Here is a 26,368-nt window from a genome sequence, read left to right on the forward strand (position 1 = left end):
AACCTTTTTGAAGTTCATGTAAATAAAATCATTCCATGTATATTATTTTGTACTTTGCTGCTTTCCCTCAGTAACACGTCAGAATTATCCAATGTAGTACGTGAAGCCATAGTTTTCCTTTTGTACCGTATTCTTTTGTATGAATATCTATACCACAATTCATTTTTTTTTATTTTATTTTATTTTATTTTATTTTATTTTATTTTATTTTATTTTATTTTTTAATTTATTTTTTATTGGTGTTCAATTTACTAACATACAGAATAACCCCCCGTGCCCGTCACCCATTCACTCCCACCCCCCGCCCTTCTCCCCTTCCACCACCCCTAGTTCATTTCCCAGAGTTAGCAGTCTTTACGTTCTGTCTCCCTTTCTGATATTTCCCACACATTTCTTCTCCCTTCCCTTATATTCCCTTTCACTATTATTTATATTCCCCAAATGAATGAGAACATATAATGTTTGTCCTTCACCGACTGACTTACTTCACTCAGCATAATACCCTCCAGTTCCATCCACGTTGAAGCAAATGGTGGGTATTTGTCATTTCTAATAGCTGAGTAATATTCCATTGTATACATAAACCACATCTTCTTTATCCACTCATCTTTAGTTGGACACCGAGGCTCCTTCCACAGTTTGGCTATCGTGGCCATTGCTGCTATAAACATCGGGGTGCTGGTGTCCCGGCGTTTCATTGCATCTGTATCTTTGGGGTAAATCCCCAGCAGTGCAATTGCTGGGTCGTAGGGCAGGTATATTTTTAACTGTTTGAGGAACCTCCACACAGTTTTCCAGAGTGGCTGCACCAGTTCACATTCCCACCAACAGTGTAAGAGGGTTCCCTTTTCTCCGCATCCTCTCCAACATTTGTGGTTTCCTGCCTTGTTAATTTTCCCCATTCTCACTGGTGTGAGGTGGTATCTCATTGTGGTTTTGATTTGTATTTCCCTGATGGCAAGTGATGCAGAGCATTTTCTCATATGCATGTTGGCCATGTCTATGTCTTCCTCTGTGAGATTTCTGTTCATGTCTTTTGCCCATTTCATGATTGGATTGTTTGTTTCTTTGGTGTTGAGTTTAATACGTTCTTTATAGATCTTGGAAACTAGCCCTTTATCTGATATGTCATTTGCAAATATCTTCTCCCATTCTGTAGGTTGTCTTTGAGTTTTGTTGACTGTATCCTTTGCTGTGCAAAAGCTTCTTATCTTGATGAAGTCCCAATAGTTCATTTTTGCTTTTGTTTCTTTTGCCTTCGTGGATGTATCTTGCAAGAAGTTACTATGGCCGAGTTCAAAAAGGGTGTTGCCTGTGTTCTTCTCTAGGATTTTGATGGAATCTTGTCTCACATTTAGATCTTTCATCCATTTTGAGTTTATCTTTGTGTATGGTGAAAGAGAGTGGTCTAGTTTCATTCTTCTGCATGTGGATGTCCAATTTTCCCAGCACCATTTATTGAAGAGACTGTCTTTCTTCCAATGGATAGTCTTTCCTCCTTTATCGAATATTAGTTGACCCACAATTCATTTTTTAATCTTATTTTTTTCCTTATAGAATTTTAGGTTGTTTGCTAAAAGTTTGTAGCTGTTATAAATCACAGTACTTGTTTTTGCTACTTTATTTTGCTATTTGTTATTTTTATTCTGATGACAAAGGAATCTTATAGCAGTATGGCTTTTTATAATTTATACAGTGTCTTCATTAGCATCATCTAATTTAGCATTCATTTCAGACCTGTGACATTGGCAGTGCAGCATTCCATTATATTACTTGTCCAAGCTAACATTTCTAGAAATTAGTGAAGTACTAACAACTGCCATAGGTATTATATTTCAGTCTAAATTCTAAACTTCTGATTCCATTCCATACAAACTGAGCATGCTCAATACCTCAACTGAGTTAAAGTATTTCAGAAGAAAACTGTTTAGCTAAAGATGTGCCTCATTGTCCTGTTTCTTAAATCAAGGCTTTAGTATTGTTTCTTTGGAAGTTGACCTAAAAAACAGTTTTTCTATGGGTAGAATGTTGGAACATAAATTTTTAATTTGTTAAAGCAAATGTCTGCAGTATTTGATGTAAGTGCAGAATGTGAGGAGAGGAAGCTGATGGTGGAGAGTACTACTACACTTTTTATTATTTTTATTACCACTCTTTTTAAAACCCAGGAGACTGAGCTTTTAATTCAGTTGTAATTCAGACTCTGCCAGTCAGATGGCCAGGGAGTTCACTTCAAGCTTTTCTAAAATTTTATGTCTTGTGAATCTATCCATTTGTGAATACTCTCTGGTGCTATAGACCAATCTAACCCCTTATATATGTGTGGAATGTGCTGAGCTCTGTTTCAGGCCAGTTTAGTTGTTTACGTTGTTGCAAAGTGATACTCCTTTCCTTGTCTTAAGATTTTAAAAAGTATAAGACTTTCAAAATGGAGATGTTTTAAGCAACTGTCAGCTCAAGAAACGAAAGTAACTATAATATATCTATTACTAGGGAATTTTTTTGATAAACTTAATATTTCTCTCAAGGTGTTTATATGTAAATGTTTTAAGTCTATACGCTTTTTGAAAAATAATTCTGAAAAGGAAGTTTGCTTAGAAAAGCAAGAAGATGGAAATGTATTGGCATGTTTGAAACCTTTTTAGATTTATATATTTACTTAACAAATATAGAACCAACATCTGCTTGGTTTGAAAGTACATTTCACCAGATTGATTATCTAGGTGGAAATAACTTAAGCTGTATATATCCTGTCTGTCTTATTTACAAAAATGAAGTACAAATTATTGCAGTTTTAAAAATCATTCTTCAACTAAACATGAAGGAGGAAGAAGTCTTGTGAATGTCGTTTTCAAAGTAGTACATGTGAGTGGGAAATTCTGTATTTTAAAATTCACAAATTAATGGATTAAATTAGCTTTACTCTAAATGGAAGGGAGGTTTGAATTTGGGAAAATGCAGGGTAATAAAGTATTATAGATTGTGTATTAGGATGCCATTAATTTTAAGTATTAAACAGAAAGAACACTTAGTTAAAAAGAGAAGAAACTACAACCCCTCCCAATCGAAAATTAGTATTTGAAAATGGTTTCTGGAAAACATAACTTCCAAATAAAAGGCAATTTCCCTGGCTTTATATGTAGTTAAGAAAAGATGATAGAATAAATTAAACCATAGATGTGAAGTTTTCCCATGTCTCTGTTGTAATAGCGATGAGCATAAAGAATTTCCTATTTCAAACAAAGGTATATTTGTTGTCATAGAATTGGTTAAAAGAGATTTCATTTCACAGTGACTTCTTTTATCATCTAAAATTTTTTTATTTGTAATTGAAGTATAGTAGATGTAGTTTCTGGCTTGTAGCATAGTGATTCAACAATTATTAAGTGCTTCTCATGAGAGAAGTGTTACCATGAGTCACCACACAAAGTTATTACTCTGTTATTGACTGTATTCCCTATGCTGCATATTTTTCATTTGCATGACTTGTTTTACAACTGGCACAATGACTTCTTAATGGCTGAGATCTTTGATCAGGGTGGAATCAAATTTCTCAAATGCAACACTAAAATAATATTCCTTCCTGTTACTGTGGATTTAACCCTTTCCTCTTGGAATCTTCCTCTTGGAAGTAAGTGGAACATAATGTTCTCTTGAGCTTCTAAATCTTCACAGTATTTACCTAGTTCACTGGACAAAGTCAATTACAGTATTGCCTCTTCTTTGTTTTGGAAGTTTGGGTGAGATAGGAATGTTCATCCCTGCTTGAAAATAAATCTCCCAGGTTCTGAATTTTAACTATGGCAGGATGTAAATTTTCTTCCTTCTGATCGTCCTCCTTGAACATACGCTTAAATCTTAACCTGTCATTTTCCTGTAGTATGTTATGTTAGAGGACTTGTCCTCTGGATACTAGAATCAGAGTCCTACATTTTTGACATTAAACATATATGCATTTATCTTTAGTGAAGAGTTTCATCTATGCAAATATAAAAATTACTATCATTCATGTCTTACCAGGTTTCCAGTCATGACTTTGGAGATCACAAAAGGGGGGAATGTTATTTCACTTAATGTTTGGGGTCCATGATCCTATAATGTAGCTGTCTTTTACTGATTTATAGTTGCATAGCTTATAAATGTATGTTGTCTTTTTCAGAAATTTATTGATTTTTAAGATTATTTATTTATTCATGAGAGACACAGAGAGAGAGAGAGGCAGAGACACACGCAGAGGGAGAAGCAGACTCCATGCAAGGAGCCTGATGTGGGACTCGATCCCAGACCCCAGGGATCACATTCTGAGCCGAAGGCAGATGCTCAACCGCTGAGCCACCCTGGCATCCCCAGAAATTTATAAGTATGGATAATCTTTGATTACTTGGACAAAAATGTTAATACCTAAGTAATCTTGTTAATGTATCTTTGGTCTTTGATCTTTTTGTTTCCAGGATGGCTCTTTTCTTCACTGAAGCTACCACCCTACCACGTCTTTTAAGAGTTCCTATCTGCTCTTCCAGGAAATATTTCCTACATTTATTGACTCTGCTCTCCCTTCACTCACTTCTTAACTCATTCTAATCTGATTTCTGCCCGTACTACTTCAAGGGAACTGATGTAAACCAGGGCCACCAAGTGTCTTCTGTGTATTCTAATGGACAATTCTCTGTCTTTGGTATCCTTGTGTCAGGTAATACTGTTATCAGCTTCCTTCTTGAAACAGGCTCCAGTGTCACATTAACTGCTTTTCCTCCTCTCTCTTTTTAGTAATACCCAAATACTCTTTGTAGACTTTTCTTCCTCTACCCATAGTTAAATGATGCTGTTACTTAGAGTTCTTAGACGCTCTTTGCTTTTCATGATGCTGCTTTCTTTAGAATTTAGGATTCAGGGGTGCTTGGATGACTCAGTCAGTTGAGTGCCTGACTCTTGGTTTGGGCTTGGGATGTGGGATTGAGCCCACAGAGTCCGCTTGGGTCTCTCTCTCCCTCTCCCTTTGCCCTTTCCCTGCTCCCTTACTTTTTTTCTAAAATAAATATTAAAAAAAAATTTAGGATTCATTGCCTCATTTATAATATGCTGGTAATTCTAGGACTTTTCCTTGGCTTCCAAGCTGTACTTCCAGAGGTCTAGTGGACATATTTACTTGGTGATTGTACTAGGCTGCAGGTGATAGAAATCCACTTCAGTGCAGCTTCAAGCTACTGAGAGAGAAACACTGCCTCACAAAACCTATGCTCAGGTTCAAACTGATCTTAGGGATGACTGGAAGCAGAGATTTATGTCCTCTAGACTTCCTCTTCTCTCTTGTCTGTGCTTGTCAGTATTATTATCTCAGAACAATCATCTACATGAAGTTTGGAATTCACTTGGCTAAAGCCTTTCTTACAGTCAACAACTTGGCAGCCAGGAAGAAAATACAGGTTCACTCTTTGTCCAGCTCCACAGAAAATTGCCTAACATGGATTCTGAACGTCTCAGCTTGGTTGGCCACTGGTGGGAAATAAACTTTTTACCGACAGTAGTTCTGGTGCTGGTGGTGGCAGGACTCTAATATCTTAACTCACAAAAGGAAGCCAAAATTAGAACCTGTCTATCTTTTATGTTCAATTTCAAATTCAGTGGAAAAGTTGCTAGTTTTGTTTATGGTTACTAATGAATTACAGCTGCTTAATTATCTAAGAACGGTTGATTGCTGTATCATTTACTTTCGGGATTGCCTTTGAGAACAAGTTCAAGTGCAGAAACCTGTATGAAAATGATCTGAAATGTATGAAATGATCTTCTTGGAATTTGAGACTTTTGTGTGGCAGCCATGGTGTTTTAGTTAGTGATTTAAAAAAATTAACTTACTAAAATAATTTAGGGTTTTATTGTTAAAAAATAGGATGCACTACGAAGTCAAGGATTTCTGTCTTATTTCACTGCTATATTCCTGATACCTGCTGCTCAAAGTGTTCAGAAAATTTTGTTGGATATCGATTTATTAAAATCTTGATTTTTTTCCCCAATGCTTGCTTTTTGGGGAAATATTTTTAATTTAATCACAGATCTAAAAAAAAAAATAAAAGCACCTAAGGATAAGTAAAGTAACTTGTTTTCTTCTATTTTTCCCTTTTTTTTTTAGACTGCCTGTTAGACGCCCTGAGTCAAGACAACAATTTTTATACCTTCCTGGTGGTTGGGAAACGAATCTCTGTAGAACGAGAAACAGAGAAAGGAAAACAGTTTGACTTCTTCATTAAATTGACTGTATAAGATACTTGACTTCCAAGAACAAAAACAGAAGTAATAAAATTATTTTTTTTTTGGCATCATTGAACATTCAGCCTATCAAGGAGCGTGCTTTGTGAAGCTTCCTGAGCTAAGATTTGAAAACTTTACTGGTGCTCATTTATACTGTGGACTATAAGCATGAGTGAATTCTGGTTGTGTTTCAACTGCTGTATTGCAGAACAGCCTCAGCCTGTAAGTATAAAGTAATATGTGTACAGATTGGGGGGAGGTGCTTATTAAACATACCACTGGCTCTCGAGCTGAAAGTCAGGACCCTAGTAGTAATTGCAGGGCAGATCTAAGGAGGGTCAGAAAGTAGTCCATGGAACTCTGAATCTGCTTAAAAAGAGAAAACACTTTTTTTTTTTTTTTTAATTTTTATTTATTTATGATAGTCACAGAGAGAGAGAGGCAGAGACACAGGCAGAGGGAGAAGCAGGCTCCATGCACCGGGAGCCCGATGTGGGATTCGATCCCGGGTCTCCAGGATCGCGCCCTGGGCCAAAGGCAGGCGCCAAACCGCTGCGCCACCCAGGGATCCCGAGAAGACACTTTTTTTGAGTAAATACTATATGTCAAGAGCTGTGCGAGGCCATTGTATGTTACTGAGCAGGTTGTGCTCCTCTACCAAGTAGATGGCTTCTAGAGGAATAGTGGAGGTTGATAACCCAACTTTTTGAGGTAAAACAGTAGAGTCAGCCTTGGAAAGTCAGTGGGTAGAAGATGTGGCAGCCAGACTCTGCTCACATCCTTTTTGATCTACCACTTCTTTTTCCTCTCAGCAACCATCTGAGGAAGATACCATTACCGATATTGTTCAATTGAAGTAGATTTAGTTTTTGCTCAAAGTCCTATAGATAGTAATTTTCGGTGCATGCCCCACTTTTATGCCTTCTAACCTGTGCACTTATATTGTTGCCTCTTCCCAAATCTTGCCCTACAAAGCCTAATTTTCTTTTCATCTTTTAAGCTGCCTAGATCAAATACCACCTCTGTAAAATCTTTACCAGCTTTTTCTTGACTTAGCCGTTACCTCATGCATATTCCCACTAGCTCATTACTTCATTTTTCTATTATAGTGTGGAACTTCTGTATGGTAAATAATTGTACTGTAGTCTCTCCTCATTTTTAATTCTTTGGGGCCCTGACCATTTTTATGTAGTATTTTTAGGATCAAATCTATTACCTTGGACAGTGTAGCTTTACATGACTGTTGGTTGGCTGGCTGGCTGGCTGGCTGGCTGAATAAGTGAATTCATATTGTTTCATTTACATTTGTAAGAACATAAAAGGAAGAATGAGGTGTAATCTTGAAGTCTTCTCAGATCTTTCCTGAGTCTTTCCTGGGCATGTGCAGTCACTTGCTCATTTTCCACAGACATGCAGGATTTTTTGAACGTCCTAGTCTTTCATGCCTGGCTCCCAAAAGGGGAAAAAAATGAAAAGTGAAGGGGGTTGGGGAGAGAGGAGAAAGGATGTTGGTTTTTAATCCTTTACAAGTGACTGAACCAGAGGGGGAGGTACAGGGGCTGCCCATTTCTTTGCTCATCCTGGTTCTACAAGATGTGGGTAAGCTGCTCTGGGAAATAGCTAGGAGTTGGGAATGGGTAGCTGCTACTGTAGTAAGAGCTGAAATTAACTATAATTTATTTTCCAAGTCTTCCCCTAGAGGGGAAGAACAGACTCCAGAGTTATAAAATAGTTCTATCAGATAGATTCTACTAGTGCATTTACTGCATTTACTGTGGTAAGATACAGAATCCTTGTGCTACTTACTCTGCCATTTCCCCTTTTACAACTTTTATAATTTTGTTTTCTATATTTGGCTCTTTTGGTCCATGAAGTATGGAAGATTGTTTTGTGTGGTGTGAGGTAGGGGCCTATTCCTTCATGCTAATCAGCTACCTAAATACATTTTATTGAATAATGTTTTTGTTAGTAATTTGGAATGTCACTTTTACTATGTTTTCACTTTTTTTTTTTTTTAAAGATTATTTATTCATGATAGAGAGGCAGAGACACAGGCAGAGGGAGAAGCAGGCTCCATGCAGGGAGCCCAATGTGGGCTTGATCTCGGGTCTCCAGGACACACCGTGGGCTGAAGGCAGCGTTAAACCGCTGAGCCACCTGGGATGCCCCTGTTTTCACATACTTAACAGACCTTTCTTGAAGTCTGCTTTATTCTTTTGGTACATAAGTTTACACCTGTACCACTACCATACTGTTTTATTTTTACTATTTTTAAAGATTTTGTTTATTCATGAGAGAGAGAGGCAGAGACATAGGCATGGGAGAAGCAGGCTCCCTGCGGGGAGCCTGATGCGGGACTCTATCGCAAGATCCCAGGATCATGATCTGAGCCAAAGGCAGACACTCCACCACTGAGCCACCCAGTTGCTGTATCATAGAGGAAATCTATTTCGTAGATCTTTTTCAACTATATTGATAATGTCTTGTTTTGTGAGCTGGATTGTTGTTCAGTGGTTATTAGGTTTTTCTCTTTTTTCTTTATATGAAGTATTTCATAATGCATATATTTAATCCTATAGGTGTTTACTTTAGGATTGCATTGTATATAGGATGTAATTGAGTGAGAATTGATGTCTTCAAAATTCTGAGCCAGTCCCTTTAAGAAACATGGCATATATTTTCATTTATATAGTCATTTTCATATTCTTTTAATAAAGCTTAAAAATTTCATCAAAATTTTACACATTTTTTTTACTAGATTTGTTCTAAATATGGTAGGGTTTTTTTCTTACTGTTGTAAATCAAAATCTGTTTTTCTATCACATTTCCTAATAGAATTATAATAGTGTATAGGAAATTAATAATGAATATTTATCCACCAGTCTTTTAGCCAGACATCTTATTGAACACTTATTTTTAAAATAACTTTGTATGGTGATAGGCTTTTTAAGTCTCTTTCTAATAAGTAAATGTTTTATCCAGTTGGTATCTTTTTTTTTTAAGATATTATTCATTTGAGAGAGAGCAAGTGCATGCAAGCGTACAGGCAGGGGGAGGGAGAAGGAGAAGCAGACTCCCCGCTTAGGGAGCCCCGATGTGGGGCTTGATCACAGGATCTTGGGATCAGACTTGAGCTGAAGGCAGACGCTTAACCCACTGAGCCACCCAGGCACCCTCCTGTTGATACCTTATTGCATTGACTAAGATCTCCAGCATGATGTTGAATAGTGCCAGTGGTGTGTGGGAAAGGGAGAAAGGAAATGGGAAAGGTTCTAATTAAAGTATATTATGAGTATATATTTTAGTGAGTGTGTGTTTACCTGTACTTTTGAGTTATTGTGTGTAATTTGTTATCAGTGATACTACCAAGGATTAAATTTTCAACAGTTTTTAAATTAGGGAATTTTTAAATTCTGTTGCCATTATGTTTTAGTTGCCTTGTAATATTTTGCTGAAAGTCAGATATAGAATAACAGCAAGTAAAGGAACAGGCCTCTAGCATGAGATTTTATGTTTATATGTCTGCATGGTGGGCCATGTTTACTGTAGCTGTAGGTGTCAGAGGATAAAATTACCTCTGATGTCCTTGTTTTTGTGCCTTATTTTCTTTGGGTTTACTTGGTTTGGGTTTACTTGGAGACTTGCTAAATAAGATCTGAGATGTCTCCTTATTTCAGTTATATTCTCTTATTTGGAAGCCTTATTGGTACGGTGTCGGGGGAGGGGAAACATTATGGGCTGCTGTGGTTAGGTTTCAGTTTCTTAGTGAGTCTGTGCCCCTGATCTGTTACTCACGGAAGTGCTTCTTAGTTTTGTTTTGAACTCCCTGGTTTAAGCAAAAACCTTAGAAGGGACTGGAATTGGGTATTTCTCTTACTCTATGTAGAAGGCTAGGGTGTCTGGGGATTGGCTGTTTCCCTTCCCTGGAGTTGGTTAGTTTATAGTAAAACCCCAGTCCATTAGCTCTGTGAAAGAGTAAATCTTGAGGGTTGGCTTTGTTAAGATGAACAGAATACCCTACCTTGCCGAAAAATGTCTATTCTTCCTTTCTCTTTAGTGAAGCACAAGGCGATGTTTCTCTGATCTTCACTTAGAGGATATGGTGGAGTTCTGGAGGTAAAACTAAGACTGGGCAGCCCTGAAGTTTTTAACTCTCAAACTCCTATACATTCATCTTGTAATTCATCAGATAACACTTTAGGTTTTCCTACACTAGTCCTGGATACCTGGAAGTTTCTCGTCATGGGTTTCTGCTCTGATAAGTTGAGATTTTCCATATCTGTGTATCCAGTTTTGGGGGCAGTGATTCTCACTATGAACTTGGTTCTCTTATGGATCTAAGAAGAGTTGCTGGTTTTCAGTTTGTTCAACTTTTCTTTTGTGTGTGGATGGGAGTGAAGCTTTCCAGGCTCTTAATGTGCCACACTGGAAACCAAAAGTCGTTGGGGTTTTTTGTTTTTTGTTTTTGTTTGTTTTTAAAGATCTGTTTGTTTGAGAGAGAAAACAAGTGCATGTGTGAGAGCAGGGGGAAGGGCAGAAGGAAAGGGAAAGAGAATATCAAGCAATGTGGACCTCTATCTCACAACACTGAGATGATGACATGAGCTGATACTAAAGAGTCAGATGTTCAACCGACTAAGCCACTTAGGTACCCCAATATTGGCATATTCTTTAAGATAGATTTTCTTCATTGCCAGTATTCATAATGTGTATAATACAGTGAGTGCTGTTCTAGTATGTGATGTAGGTATAGTCACCAATAGCTAAAATAGAAAAACACAAGTTAGGCGTGTAAACAACAGGAGCAGAAGGCCTTAGAATTACAAACATGAGACTTCAGAAATACATTTTCTACTACACAAAGGATTTGCAACCTGAGTTTTTTGCATACATATAGCATGTCAGTATTGTGTTATTGTTTCATAATACATATTTGTGTGAAAGATTCCATAAGAATTCCATGGGCATATGATTTCCCAGGTTTTTTTTTTGGCTTGCTGGGAAAAATAACACAAAGCTTAACAGGGCCATGTGGTTATTATAGTACAAGAATAGCTTGCTTTTTGGCATCAGAAAAACATTTAAAGGATGCACTAATAATTTTATGTATGTTTACGGTTTACAAAAACATATCCTTGCAGTTCTGTGAGACAGTATCAGGAGTGCCTCTTTTGAAAGATGCTTGGTCATCTCTAAAGTTTTCTAAAGTATTTACTGAAATTAAGTGCTGCATGCCAACCCTCCCACTTGTTCTTTGCCACCCCCTGCTCTTGCACATTCCACGTATGAAAAAGAAACAACCCAATATGGGAAGAAAACAGAATGCATTTTTCTGTGTAGTGGCATAAGAATCATACTTTTTCTTCCTACTCCTTCAATTTAGCACAGTGCAGTACAGAGTATAATAGAGTCCCAATTTTTTTGAGCCATGGCAATCCAAACTTTTCAAGTTTACTGTATTTTATAAATGCTTTAGTTGCTATTGATAATTATAGCTAAAGTTATAAATTTAAAATTGGGTGGTTGCTGCCTTGAGATTTAGTTTTTTTTTTTTAAAGATTTTATTTATTTATTCATGAGAGACAGAGAGAGAGAGAGAGAGAGAGGCAGAGACACAGGCAGAGGGAGAAGCAGGCTCCTCTCAGGGAGCCCAATGTGGGTGGGACTTGATCCTGGGATCATGCCCTAAGCTGAAGGCAGCCTAAGCAGAAGCGCTGAGCCACCCAGGCGTCCCTCTTTGAAGTTTTAACCTTGCGTTATCTTGCATTTTAATATAAGGGAGTGAAAATTAACCTTTTTTCAGCTCTTCATTTGTAAACCTCAGTATTTATACACAAATCAGAGATTTCTTGAAATAGAGTTCCCCAAATCAGCTATTCCAAACTTTAGTTCATCAGCATGTTCTATTTATTTTCTAGGATAGGATCACTTCTTTAATAGTACAGAAAAGACATTTAGATGAATTGCAGCACATTAAGACATTATACTGTAGCAGTGTCCGTTTTTGTAATTAGTTTCAAGTATGGTTAAGCATTAATTCAGTGCTTTCTATTTTGTCTTTTTTTTTAAATTTTTATTTATTTATGATAGTCACACAGAGAGAGAGAGAGAGAGAGAGAGGCAGAGACATAGGCAGAGGGAGAAGTAGGCTCCATGCACCGTGAGCCTGACGTGGGATTCACATGGGAATTCACGTGGGAATTCACGTGGGATTCGATCCTGGGTCTCCAGGATCGCGCCCTGGGCCAAAGGCAGGTGCTAAACTGCTGCGCCACCCAGGGATCCCTCTATTTTGTCTTTTAATGTTATAGAAGTACCTGTAGTCATTAGCCACCAAGTGTCCATGTCAATCTCTCTATCAAACATTAGTAGAGCTTAATTTTTTTTATTTTTTTTTTTAGTTATTTCTGTACCCAGTGTGGGCCTTGAACTTACAGCCCTGAGATGAAGAGTCTCATCTGCTCCTCCGACTGAGCCAGCCAGGCACCCCAGTAGAATTTAATTTAAAAAAAAGATAAATGAAAATCAAAGTTCTATTATTTTCCTCTTACATTCCAGGAGATCATTTTAAGTACCTCTCAGCATATCCCATGGTATAGACTGTTGAAGACAAGTCAGAGCATGGAGCTTTGGAGTTGAAAAACAGGATTGTATTATCTTCTTTATGATTAAAAATACTGCTAAAAAGGAAAAGAAAGGAAATTTGAGAAGAATTTTTTTGGATGAGTTAGGAGGGGAAAACCCATTGTGGTCAAATAATTAAAAAGTATGTATGCATATGACAAATAAGCCCCAACTTAATTTTTTTTCTCTATGCTTGTTAGAAAATACATATCCTTATGTTCATAAAGTCTCCCTCTTGTAGGTCATGTTAAGTAGTGCAAGCTTGAATTAACTGGCTGCTTATATGAATACTGAAACATTTCTTAAAAGATCTATTGTTTGTAAGGTATCTGAACATATCTGGGATATGTTAGGTTTATTTAGAGAAAACAATTTCCAATTATAAATTGTGTCATTTGTATAAATAGTGTGAAAATATGCATCGTTTTATAAATGGTGAATTCTTTTTTTTTTTTTTTTTTTTTAAGATTTATTTGAGAGAGCGTAAGTGGGGATAAAGAGCGGAGGGAGAAGGAGAAGCAGACACTCCCTGCTGAGGAGGGAGCCTGACTCAGGGCTCTATCCTAGGACCCCAAGGTCATGACTTGAGCCAAAGGGAGATGCTTAACCAAAACCAACTGAGCCACCCAGGTGCCCCACGGTGATTTCTTATAATGGCTAAAATAAAGGCCCTTCTGAAATATCAGCAAGTTTTGTTTTCCTGACTCATAGGTGTTATAAACCTAGAAACAGCAAGGATGAAGACGATTAAGCCTTTATATGTCTAGAGTTAGTGTGGATTGGGTTCTGATTCTCATATTGCCTTGGTATTATGTACAAACAGGAAAGAAAGTAATACTGTTAAGGAACACAAATTCTATTTTAAAAATTTTTAAAAAATGAGTATACCAGGGCAGCCCTGATGGCCCAGCGGTTTGGCATCGCCTTCGGCCCGGGGTATGATCCTGGAGACCTGGGATTGAGTCTCGCATCGGGCTCCCTGCATGGAGCCTGCTTCTCCTTCTGCCTATGTCTCTGCCTCTCTCTCTCTCTCTCTCTCTCTTTGTGTCTGTCATGAATAAATAAAATAAAATCTTTAAAAAAATAAAAATAAAATGAGTATACCAGGTAGGTAACAAAGTATTCAAAAAAAAAAAAAAAACACACCAAACTGTTCATTATTGTGGAAAATGAAGTATTTTTGCAAATTTTTTGTAATCTATGACTAAGGAGAAGCTATAATTTCAGTAATTCCTGGAACCTAATGATAGAGTGGTGTTAGAAGCGCTTCTTAAGAATATGTTCATCACTGATGTAAATACACTGAGAAAAACCATTCTATTTTGTATTATTCTCTACTGTAAACTTGTCTGTAGGGCACCTGAGTGGCTCCGTCGGTTAAGTGTTGCCTTCAGCTCACATCATAATCTGGGAATTGAGCCCCAAATCGGGCTCTGTGCTCAGTAGGAGTCTCCTTCTTCTTCTCCCTCTGTGCACAGTCAACCCCTCCCCTTCGCTTTCTCTCAAGTAAATAAATAAAAATCTTCTAAAACTTACTTGTAATGGGTAGGACTTACAGATGAGTTTTATTAGCAGCTCCCATATCCCAGACACATTCTAAGGTCTCAGCTGTATCTCCTTTAAGTACTGAGTACACTAAAGGTTGGTTTGGTCTCTTACCACCTTTGTACATAGTACAAATTCTTCTGATTTTTTAGATAAGACATTTCTGGTGCTTATGTTCCATTTGCCTTTGTAGATTGAACTTACTTTTAGTTTTTTGGAAAGCTATTTCCTTACACTTAAATTCCTCTGCTTTAGAAGGTAAAACATTTGTGAACTGAAAATAATTTTCATGCAGACATCTAGTCTGATGCTTGTGTGTGCTAACTTGTAGATTTGGAAACTCTGTTAACTAGTAAAGTTATTGAGACTAATGAGTTAATGGTAAAGCCTTTGCGTTTTAAGATTGGTTTCCTTGTTTCTGTTTTGATAGCTTATACCTAAATGGAAATGAATACTTACATTGGGTATGAAATTGAATTATGAAACTATGCAAATATACATCAGTATTTTAATAATAAGTTAAGGTGAGGGACACCTGGGTGGCTCAGCGGTTGAGCATCTGCCTTTGGCTCAGGGCGTGATCCCGCAGTCCCAGGATGAGTTCCACATCAGGCTCCCTGTAGGGATCCTGCTTCTCCTTCTGCCTATGTCTCTGCCTCTCTGTGTCTCTCATGAATAAATAAATTTAAAAAAATAATAGTTACGGTGAAAGTAGCAGTTTCAACATTTTAAAAGGCTCTTCTTACTACCAAATGTTAATTATTATCTACCATTTTTAGACCTCCTTATTTCGAATACTTTCATCTATATTAACTTAATGATATACGTGCCTGTCATTTTCATTCCTTCTGTCCCTCTTTGTGTGGTTTTGATTTTGATCTTATTTTATTTGTTATTTTAGTGTCTACTTGGCTAATTTCCTCACTAGGATCTTAACGTACACAAATACTTCTGCATGTATGCATATACACATATATTCAAAAGGCATTAAAATACTGGAAAAAGTATTAGCTGAGTGAGTTCTATATATAAAGTAAACAGAACCTTTTCTCCATTAAACACAGAAAAGCTAGATACCATTTTCTTGCCTACTCTAAGAACAGATAAACTTAGTAAGGAATAGAAGAGATATGTGCTTTTAGTAGTATTTAGCTTTGGGAAATCTCATTTTTAGGAACCCCAACATTAATGGTAGTTATAAACAACCAAATTCCTTTCCCCTCCTCTTCTTCAGGTAATATCTGGTTTTATGTGGGGTTTAGTTGTTCAAAAAAGGGTTTGAATTCCAGTGCCAATACTTACTTAGTCTTTGACCTTGAGCCAGATTAATTAAACATTTACAAATAGGAGTAATAGGAAAAAATAAGAATAGTGATCCCATCTCCTAGGATTGGATGTATTAGATAGTAAGTTAAGTATATTAAATAAGATAATTAAACATGAAGTGCTTTGTATAGTGCCTGGCTTACAGAGTGCTCTTACGAATGTTGAGTTGATAAATTGTGATTTCCTCTCATTTAAAAAATTTTTTTTCTGCTTTTTCTTTGTTTTTATCTCCATTCATTATTTCTAAGTACATTGTATTTGAAATGAACAGGATCTTCCAAATTTTTTTTTTTTAAGATTTTATTTATTTATTCATGAGAGACAGAGAGAGAGGCAGACACACAGGCAGAGGGAGAAGCAGGCTCCATGCAGGGAGCCTGACATGGGACTCAATCCTGGGACTCCAGGATCATACCCTGAGCCAAAGGCAGAGGCTCAACCACTGAGCCAACCAGGCATCCCTCTTCCAGGTTTTAATAGTCTCTCACCACAAGTATTTTGGTTTGGTTTGCAGTTACCAGGAAGAGAGATCCAGTTGTCTAACATAAGAGAGAATGTTGGACTTCCCCATACATACTTTCCCCATCTCTGTTCTCCTGAAATCCACTTTACATGACATTAAAGAAGTTTAAAAACAAAAATGTATGAAAAGATACAACTCACAAAGAGAAAGAGAATAATCATGGATGAGAGGTAATAAAAAGTGGATGATCAAGTAGGAATTGGCTGAATGGCAGCCAATCTAATTACCTAAGGAGGGGGCTACTGATAAGAAGGAGCCTGGCATTCTTTATCTGCCTTGCTCTTTAGAATTCCCTCAAGAATAAATTGCCAAAGTAACAATACAGGAAAACTTCATGAACTGAGACAACATCAACAAGAAATTTTTTAGTTGAAGGTCAGTTGAATAAAAAAAAATCCATACCATTTCGTGAAATTTCAGATTATTTGGGTTAGCCATTTAGCTCTGTAACCAGTTGTACTGCAAGATATTTATGGACGGTGTTGGAACAATTAATGATAGTTACACAGAAGGTGAAGCAAAAAAAAGCAATTCAACATAGTACAAGAACAGAAATTATAGAACACTGCTTGGCTCACTTGTGAACAGTATTTACAAAAAGTTAATATAAACATTTGATCTTTATTTCACATAGTGTGTGGGAGAAATTCCAGACTTTGAAACCACAATGTTTATTTTAGAGGAACTGTCAGTACAGTGGTGTCAGTACAGTAGAAAGAAAAGAATAGTGGACAAGAAGATTCCCAGATGTGCTTTAGTAGCAGCTGTGGAACCTTAGGGAGTAATATGATCTCCTTAGGCACATGAGTTTTTTCTTGCTGCAGTAGCAGATTGTCTATCACAAATTTAGTAGATGAAAGCAACACAGATTTATTATGTACACTTAGAGGTCGGAAGTCCAGTACAGGTCTCACTAAAATCACTGTAAGCCATCATATTACATCACATTTTCTTTGTACGAGATACAAGGTGTTTTGCCATTCTAAAGTTAGCTATGTTATGCATGCCCACGCACATGCTTGCATATACGGTGTACAGAAACAATCTCAGATCTGTGGTGGAAGAAATCCCTAATGTTGTCAGGGCTTTTATATTCAAAAGTACTGAAAAATCTGTCACTGGAACTTAAAAAACTGGTTTCAGATTTTTTTTTAATCCATTTTGTGCTTCAGTTTTTCATGCTGCAAATTGCAGTGTGTCACTTAATACAGATACTAACATTAAATAGAAGAAGAAAAAGAACTCCCCCTGTTGGCTTCAGGTTTCTCATTGAGAGATGAGAACAGCTAGTTCTTTCAGTTTTGCTTTTAGCAATTTTGCCCTTGGAAGGTTACTGTAAACTTGCTTAGAGCTTCTTTTTAAAAACAAATTTTGAGGCCTCCTTGCAAACTTCTCAAATGCAAAATTTATATGTGAGGAAAGGTTAGTATCTACTAAACTGTAAAGGGCAAAATAAAGACATCTCTACTTAGGATTGGATTTTTAGCAACCCACCATTTGTAAATATTTCCAGCATGAAATATCCTGCCTTTCTGTATTTTGTGAGAATCCCTTACTTGTAACTCTAGTTGGGTGATACATGGTGTGGCTCTCCTCTTTTATTGAAATGGTTCCTTACAATAAGCCCCTTGACCTGACAGCCCCTGCTGGCATTACAGTGAGCACACCAACATCTAGAAGCCAGAGGAACAGAATTACCATTTTTCGTCCCCGCCGTAGAAGATACAGTGTAAGTTGGGATACTGAAAAGTCTTGTTTTTGGAGGTTTTGACCTAAATATGAGAATGTGGAATTTAAAGTAGGCTACTTAGTTACTGAAGAGCTAATTTTTTTTTTTTCTTCAGTCTTTGCAGTATCTCACCCCTGGTTTCTCTTCATTTGTTCCTTAATCTGTTTATTGGGTTTTTGGGTTTGATCTTAGAAACCAGACTTCAACAAGGTGGTTTTTTCAGGTTATATTACCAGTCATGGGAAGCTGGATCTGGCTTCTTAAACTTATGTCTCCAGGGCCGGGGGCACTGTCAAGACTCCTCTCTGCCACTTTCTTGATTCTTGGCACATTGGTTTCTTAGTTTCTGACTGGAGGTGGGTGTTTTTTCTTCATAGGAAACATGGTTTCTCTCAGCTTCATGTTCATCATCTCAGTTTAACAACCACAAGGAAGAAAGGGCTTCTCCTGCTTTAGTCCTTCCCAGCCAGGGATTCTGGCACAGTTGGTGTCATATGCACACCTTTGGAATCAGGGTTGTAGACTGTTGTGGTTGGCGGCTTCTCAAAATCATATGGTGGGGTTTGGGAAGGAGGTGATTTCCTAAAAGGAAAGGAAGGAGACTGGTGTTTCCAGAACAAAAGATATGCAGAAAGAAATGGCATGTGTCCACTATAAAGATTTATGTCTATTTATGCATAAGGATAAATCTCACTTGGTCAGTTTGGAAATCTGTTACTCATTCTGGTAAACATGTTAAAAAGCTGCCTCAAGTCCATTAAGAAGAATAAAAAATTTATTGTTGTAGGTCTAAGCTACCATAAAAAAAAAGTAACCCAAATCAGTAAAATAGAAGAAGCTAAGGATATGGAATTGTAAAAACAAATCTTTATCTTTTGGTAAATGATAGCTTTCCTGTCAGAAGCTTCTATCTCTTTACCAAGTACCGAAGTGAACTTGGAGGCTATTTCACATTAGCAGAATAACTATAGTGAAAAAGTAAAAGAAGGCTGAAAACCTAATGCTACTTATATACCTTTGGCCGGGTTTTGGCAAATGTAGGGTCTGTAGGCCCTTTTGACTTTTGTTCCATATTTAATAAATTTGGTATGAAAGATAATGAGTAAAAGATAGAGGCTTCCTGTATTACACAATTTATAAGGTTTTCACCCGTTTCCTCTTAAATTTGTGATGTGTCATTTTGAGCAGTGTACTGAAACTCATTAGGTAACTGTTGATTAATAGGTAATAAAATCTTGTGATGAATCATTTATTTTTATATGTCATGAGAACAATGCCTTTTTTCTCCAAGTTTGCTTTTTTATCTTTAATGATTTTTGCAGAACCTTTCCTTGCTCTGTTTTAATGTTTTCCTGTTAGTAGAGCATAGCGTATTGTTATTTACAGACCACCTTCAAAGTTGGTCTGACTCATCAGTAAAAGGTCTCATGGGCACAGATGGTAGATAGTAGATTGGGTAGGTCAGATCATTGGTGATACCTTAAGTAGGTATACGTGACCTCTGTATAATCATTCTGTTATGCTTATGATTTATCAGATCATTATTCAAATAAAACCATGACACACTCCAAGTGAAAACTTGGTTAGGGTCCAGAGATAAGGAATGAAAATTTGGAGGTAAATCTTATGAGAGAACAGTGGAGCTATTTCTAGTCTATGAGGTAGGAATAAGCTCTTCTCTTCCCCTGCAGTTTTGAGGTATAATTGACATATAACATTATATTTGTTTAAGGATACAATGTAGTGGATTTGAGTACCCATTTACTGTTGACCCTACAGTTGACATTATAGAGGTAGAGGCTGATCCTCACACACAATAGAAAATCCACGTGTAACTTTCGATTCCCTAAAGTTTAACTGCAAATAGTCTACTGTTGACTGGAAGCCTTACTGATAACATAAACGGTTAGTACATACTGTGTATGTTGTATGTGTTATGTACTATATCCTTACAATAAAGTAAGAGAAAAGAAAGTATTATTAAAATCTTTAGGAAGAGAAAATATGTTGATAGTACCATACTGTATCTATTGGACAATATCCCACATAAGTGGCCTGTACAGTTCAAACTTGTTAATCAAGGGTCAGCTGTATTGCAAAATGATTACCATAATATGTCCAGCTAATATCCATCACCTCACATTAACTACAAATGTAGTTAGAGCATGTAATACATTTTTGTATTGTCCATCAGTCCCATCAGTGGATGCTTAGGTTGTCCATCAGTCCCATTAGTGGATGCTTAGGTTGTTTCCCTGCCTCTTGGCTATTAATCAGTGTGCTGCAGTGAACACGAGGGCACATATCTTGGTGATATAGTGATATTGTTCCTGCGGATATATACCCAGAAATAGAACTGCTGGATCACTTGGTAGTTTTATTTATTTATTTATTTATTTTAGGAACCTCTATACTGTTTTCCATAGCAGCTACACCAGTTTACATTTCTGCCAGTAGTGTGCAAGGGTTTTCTTTTCTCTCCATTCCTGCAAACATTTGCTATTTCTTGTCTTCTTAATGATAGGCATTCTGACAGGCATGAAGTGGTTTGAATTGTATTTTCCTGATAATTACTGATGTTGAATACCTTCCCATGTATCCATTGGTTATCTGTATGTCTCGTTTGGAAAAGTGTTCAGATCCTCCACACAATTTTTAATCAGGTGGTTGGTTTATTTGCTGTTGAGTTGTATGAGTTCTTTATGTATTTTGATTATGGGCTTCTTACATAAGTGATTTGCAAATAATTTATCCCATTGTCATTTCATTTTGTTGATATTTTCCTTTGCTGTACAAAAGTTTTTTGGTTTCATACATTCCCCAAACTGTTTGTTTTTATTTTTTTTTTTGCTTTCGGTGTCAACTGCAAACCTTACTGCCAGGACCAATTTCCAAGAGCTTATCTCCTATGTTTTTCTCTAGGAGTTTTATGGCTTCACACTTTATGTTCAAGTCTTCATTCAGGGGCACCTGGGTGGCTCAGTGGTTGAGCATCTGCCTTTGGCTCAGGTCATGATCCTGGGGTCCTGGGATTGAGCTCCACATCAGGCTCCTGCAGGGAGCCTGCTTCTCCGTCTATGTCTCTGCCTCCCTCTGTGTGTCTCTGATGAATAAATAAATAAAATCTTAAAAAATATAAAAGTCTTCAGTTCATTTTGAGTTAAATTTTGGGTATAAGATAGGGATCCAATTTTATTCTTTAGCATATAGCTGTCCAGTTTTCCCAGCACTGTTTATTGAAGACCATGTTCTTTCCCTCTTCTGTATTCTTGGCTCCTTTGATGTAAATGAATTGACTACATATGGGAATGGGTTTATTTGGGGGCTCTCTTTTGTGTTCCATTGATTTGTGTATCTGTTTTTATGCCAGTACTGCCATGCTGTTTTAATTACAATAGCTTTGTTATGTATTGCAAAATCAGCAAGTGTGATGCCTCCAACTTTGTTCTTTTTTATGATTGCTTTGGCTGCTCAGGGTTCTTTTTTTGGGTTCCATATAAACTTTAGATGGTTTGTTCTATTTATGAGAAAAATGCTACTGGAATTATGGGGGAATGTGTTGAATCTGTAGATTGCTTTGAATAATAAGGACTTAACAATATTCTGATCTATAAACACGCAATATCTTGTGAGTTCACTGGTCCTCTCTTCCACTTGAGCTAGTCTTCTGTTGAACTCTGGATTTTTCAGTTTAGTTATTTTATTCTTTAGCTTTGTGATTTCTCTTTGGTATGCTCTTATATTTTCTTTTTGTTGAAATTGTTTCTCTTTTTATGTATTGCCCTCCTGACCTTACTACCAAGGATCACAAGCATCTTTACCACCATTATTTTGAAATCTTTAATGATTTCAGAGAAATCACTGAGCTCAGTTTCATTAAGGTATGTTTTTGGAGTGGTATCATGTTCTTATGTTGGGACATATTCTTCTATTTTCTCATTTTCCTTGACTTGGTATTGATTTCTGTCCACCTCTCCCAGTCCTGATGGATTGGCTTGTATAGGAATTGAAGTCTAGCATTTCAGCCTGGCCCAAGTTCTTGGTTTTCTCTCAAACCTTGTGATTATGTAACCTCTTTATTGGTAGTTCCCAGTCCTTGAGGATGTGCCAAGACCTGTCAGTGTCCTAAAAGGGAGGATCTTAGTACATAAATGCACAGCCTCATTTAGAAGCCAGATACTTAGACATTAGCTTTTAAAATATGCAAATAGGCCTCTTCCAGGGAGAGACCTGGAGATGGGAGTTGGTGTCTGCTGCCTCTGTGCTGAGCCCTGGGGTATAGCTGGGTAAGAAGTGTTTCAGTGTTGCTACAGTGATTAGGCTCTTCTCTTTTTTTATTCATGCACTTATTGTTTTACTCATCACTACACCCAACATAGGACTGAACCTCAGGACCCTGAGATCAAGAGCGCATAGCATACTCTACTGCCTGAGCCCGCCAGTCACCGCTCAGCTCCTCTGTTTGATAAAAATTACTGATTAAAAAACATTGTTTGGTGGTGGCTTGGTTGTTGTAAAGTTTATTTTTAATGAGAAAAACCATTCAACCTAATGGCTAAGTAATTTAAAAAATTGTAATATTTTATTCAGAGAATATAGCAGGTCAACAAATGGGAGTATAATGCATGGACTTGAGCAAAGGTCAAGATACTAAGTGAGAGTTTGCCAGAGACAGATTTGAAGGCAAAATTCAAACGTCACATACTGCTATTCAAGGTATTAGCAATTAAGTTCTTATGTTTATAGTGCTTAGAAATGTGCGTGGCATGTTGTAAGAGTCTTAAATATTCTCCATTATTTATTTTAAAATATTGAGCTGTCTTTATTTTTTTATTTTAAAATTTATTTTATTTATTCATGAGAGACAGAGAGAGAGAGAGAGGCACAGACACAGGTAGAGGAAGAAGCAGGCTCCATGCAGGGAGCCCGACGACGTGGAACTCGATCCTGGGTCTCCAGGATCAGACCCTGGGGTGAAGGCGGAGCTAGACCGCTGAGCCACCCGGGCTGCCCTGAGCTGTAAGTCTTTAGAGCAAGTATTTCTAAACCATTGAGCCATCAGCATCACTTCAACTATTGTTAGACGTGGAAATTCCTGGCCCTTTGAAGTTCTGCAAGTAGAGCTCTGCAGCCTGTTTTAACAAACTCTCCAGGAATTCAGATGTACACAAAAGTTTGAGAACTGCTATTTTTGAGATTCTACCCAACATAAAACCAAAATAGTGGTACTCACTTTGGCAGCACATATTCTAAAATTGGAACGATACAGAGGATTAGCATGGCCCCTGCACAAGAATGTCATGAAAATTTGTGAAGCATTCCATATTTAAAAGAACAAAAACAAAATACTGGCGCTAGTTGAGCTCTACAGGACATAGCATCACTATGAAGCAGAGGGGGGAAACAGCCATCAGATAAGTGATTTTTTTGTTGAGGAATTAAACCCCACTAGAATTGGTATTCCCTCCCCCACACACACACCTTTTTTTTTTTAAGATCTATCTATCTATCTATCTATCTATCTATCTATCTATCTATCTATCTATCTATCTATGAGAGAGAGAGAGAGAGAGAGAGAGAGGCAGAGACACAGGAGGAAGGAGAAGCAGGCTCCATGCCGAGCCCGATGGGAGACTCGATCCCGGGACTCCAGGATGGCGCCCTGGGCCAAAGGCAGGCGCTAAACCGCTGAGCCACCCAGGGATACCCCCCCACACACCTTTTTAAAACATCTTCAGTATAAAATAGGTCCTTGAGAAATACTAGGTCTGGATATTAGATAAGACCAGTAGATTTTAGAAAACTGAGCTGACATTCTTTACCATCCTTTAACTTCTTCAGCAGTCTAGTAATTATTGGGCACAGCTATGGTCCTAGAAGAATGCTTACTATGGTAGGAAAATCAAACTATAAGTAAATTATAATGGTGTTTTAGGTGTTATAATAGAAATATGAGCTGTATTCTCTGAATGCTCAGATCAAGGAATAACCAGTGGCCACAACTTACAAGTTTGAGTGTGAACTGGGTCTAAAGGAGTTGCTGGCCAGGTGCTAAGTGGGAATAGGTTTGGGTGAGGGCATTTGTTGACATTCTTACTATGAAAGTTACTGTTTTCATTTTTTGTGTAAGTGAAGACCCACTTTTCCTTTGCTACAAAAAACGTCAAATCCATTTTTGTATTACAGCTTTTGTTTTGTGGATTTTTTATTTTTATTTTTATTTTTATTTTTATTTTTATTGTACCTATGAACTGGTTAGGATAGTAGGAGGCCCCTCACAGGCAGGGGATGATTGTCAGCAGTATCAAAGAAAAATATAACTATTTGTCTTAGAAATGCCTGTTGCCTAGTTATACTGTCAATATTTCAAAAAAACAAACAAACAAAGTTATTTCAGAGGTTCACAGAGTTTGTTTTTGGTGCCCTTACCACTTGAGAAACTTTTTTCATGGCACCTCTAGGCCAAGAGAAATTCTTTACAGGTTTAGTAACTAGTTTTGTTCAGACAGCTTAATAAACACTTACGTCCTAACATCTTGGTCGATTTTTTAAAAATAACAAAAATTGAAAGAAAAAATAAATTTTTATTTCATTCTAATATAGTCATCATGATTTCCAGGATGGGTGCCTGTTCCGTATTACACAACTCCCCAGACCATGGAATCAGTTGAAGACCATTCCCCTCTTTCCAGTTCTGTATTATCTCTTGCGCAGTGCTTGGGTTCTTTTCACAGCAACCCTGGAAAGCACTGCTTTGCAGTGATGTGCCATTAAGAAGAGCATATGCTCTCGTGGCTGGAGTGGAAGACTGCAAAAGCACCTGGCTCTAGCAGTCCCAGGCAGACCGGGTCTGGCCGTTTGCTGCTGACAAAATCCAAATGCAGATAGTCGAGTGTTGGTGAAAAAAGAATACAATTTAATTCAGTGAGTACAACACTGAAGGAACATGTAATGGGAGTGTGTGAATGATACAGATGAATGGCACAAACTAAATTGATATTGTCGCTGCTAGCCAAATAATGTATGGAAGACAGTGGACTGTCCTCTCAAAGACTGTCCAGAGTGCCAAAAATACTTGTAGGTTTGTATAAGGAAAACGTGGGACAGGGGTTATTGAGTGCGTGCTGTGGGCAGTGACAGTCCAGTCGATCATGGTCTTGGAGTCAGTCACGTGGGCAGTGTGTCTGCTCAGGGTAGTCCTTACTGCTTGAGGGAGTATTTTGCCTTCCTGCAGGGTCTTTTGCTTGAGTTAAGAGATAAGCTGGAACAAAGAACTTAATCAGAAAATACACACTGAAGTCACAGTGGAGGTAGCCGAAGTTTTCTTTCATAATGTTGAAATTTTAAATTATCTTGATTTACTAGTTCACACAGTATCATACATAAGTTGAGTATCCCTTTGTTTCCCTCATATTGAAAATACTGTGTGGCGCCCTTGGATTTCTGCTGGGAATCATGGGTTTATTTGATAAAATACATAGGTGGGGGATATACTTTGTCTAAGTCACCAAGTTAAGTCAATAGCATATCTTTCATTTTCACTTCTTTTGCTTAGGCTGCATTGGTGTGATTACTATCTTCTAGCCTGAAGGAACCAGCTTTTTTCACTGCCGCAGATGACAGGCACGTTTGTTTTTGTTTTTGTTTTTTTTGGTAATCTTGACACTGAACATGGGGTCCAAACTCAGAACTCCAAGATCAAGTCATATGCTCTTTGAATCAGCCAGGTGCCCTGGCACATCATTTTCTGTTCACTGTGTCCATTTCTAGAAGTACCTGCCTCTACTCTTACCTAAAGCCTCCTGTTACCTATGGACCCTGACCCTAAATTGCTCCTCAGTTGCATGTATTTGCACACTAAATTGCCCAAACAGTAGTCCTGGAGGAAGTTTTAACTTTTAAGTGATTGAGTTATCACTATTTTTCTAGAAGCTAAACTCAGTTAATACTCAAGAAATGTGAGGGAGTTGGAGTATTTAATTTTTGAGGGGAGAGTATTTATACTGCTGCAGAAATGTGTTTGAAAAATTATGCCTTAAAGTTGAATTGTTGAAGCATCTGGGTGCGTCAGTCAGTTAAGTGTCCAGCTCTTGATCTTAGCTCAGGTCTTGACCCTCAGGGTCATGAGTTCAAGTCCTGTGTTGGGCTCCACCCTATTAATACGATTACTTCATAAATTAATTTAGAAAAGTTTATTGATAAACGCTGTACACCGTGTGTGGTGCTGGCCTTTGTGGATTCACATTTTATATGCCTGCCTGCATAGGAGCACATCCACCATCCAGGGGATCATTTAAATTCAGTGTGAGGGGATCCCTGGGTGGCGCAGCGGTTTGGCGCCTGCCTTTGGCCCAGGGCGCGATCCTGGAGACCCG

General features: G+C 37.6%; 1 protein-coding gene and 1 non-coding gene across 7 annotated transcripts in view; both read left to right on the top strand.

The window, feature by feature from the left end:
* CDC42SE2 (CDC42 small effector 2) overlaps positions 1-26,368 on the top strand; it is a 115,783-nt gene that overhangs the window by 75,864 nt on the left and 13,551 nt on the right. For all 6 annotated transcript variants that reach the window (XM_038552094.1, XM_038552092.1, XM_038552091.1 and 3 more), the window contains one exon: positions 6,128-6,468. In XM_038552094.1, coding sequence (XP_038408022.1) covers positions 6,415-6,468 — 54 coding nt within the window. In that variant the 5' untranslated portion in view covers positions 6,128-6,414. The remainder of the gene's footprint in view (positions 1-6,127; positions 6,469-26,368) is intronic.
* LOC119874123 lies at positions 23,219-23,323 on the top strand. Its single transcript, XR_005367334.1, has one exon. It is a non-coding gene; the product is annotated as a U6 spliceosomal RNA (small nuclear RNA).

This window comes from Canis lupus, chromosome 11, assembly GCF_011100685.1.
Source record: "Canis lupus familiaris isolate Mischka breed German Shepherd chromosome 11, alternate assembly UU_Cfam_GSD_1.0, whole genome shotgun sequence".
Taxonomy (NCBI): Eukaryota; Metazoa; Chordata; class Mammalia; order Carnivora; family Canidae; genus Canis; species Canis lupus.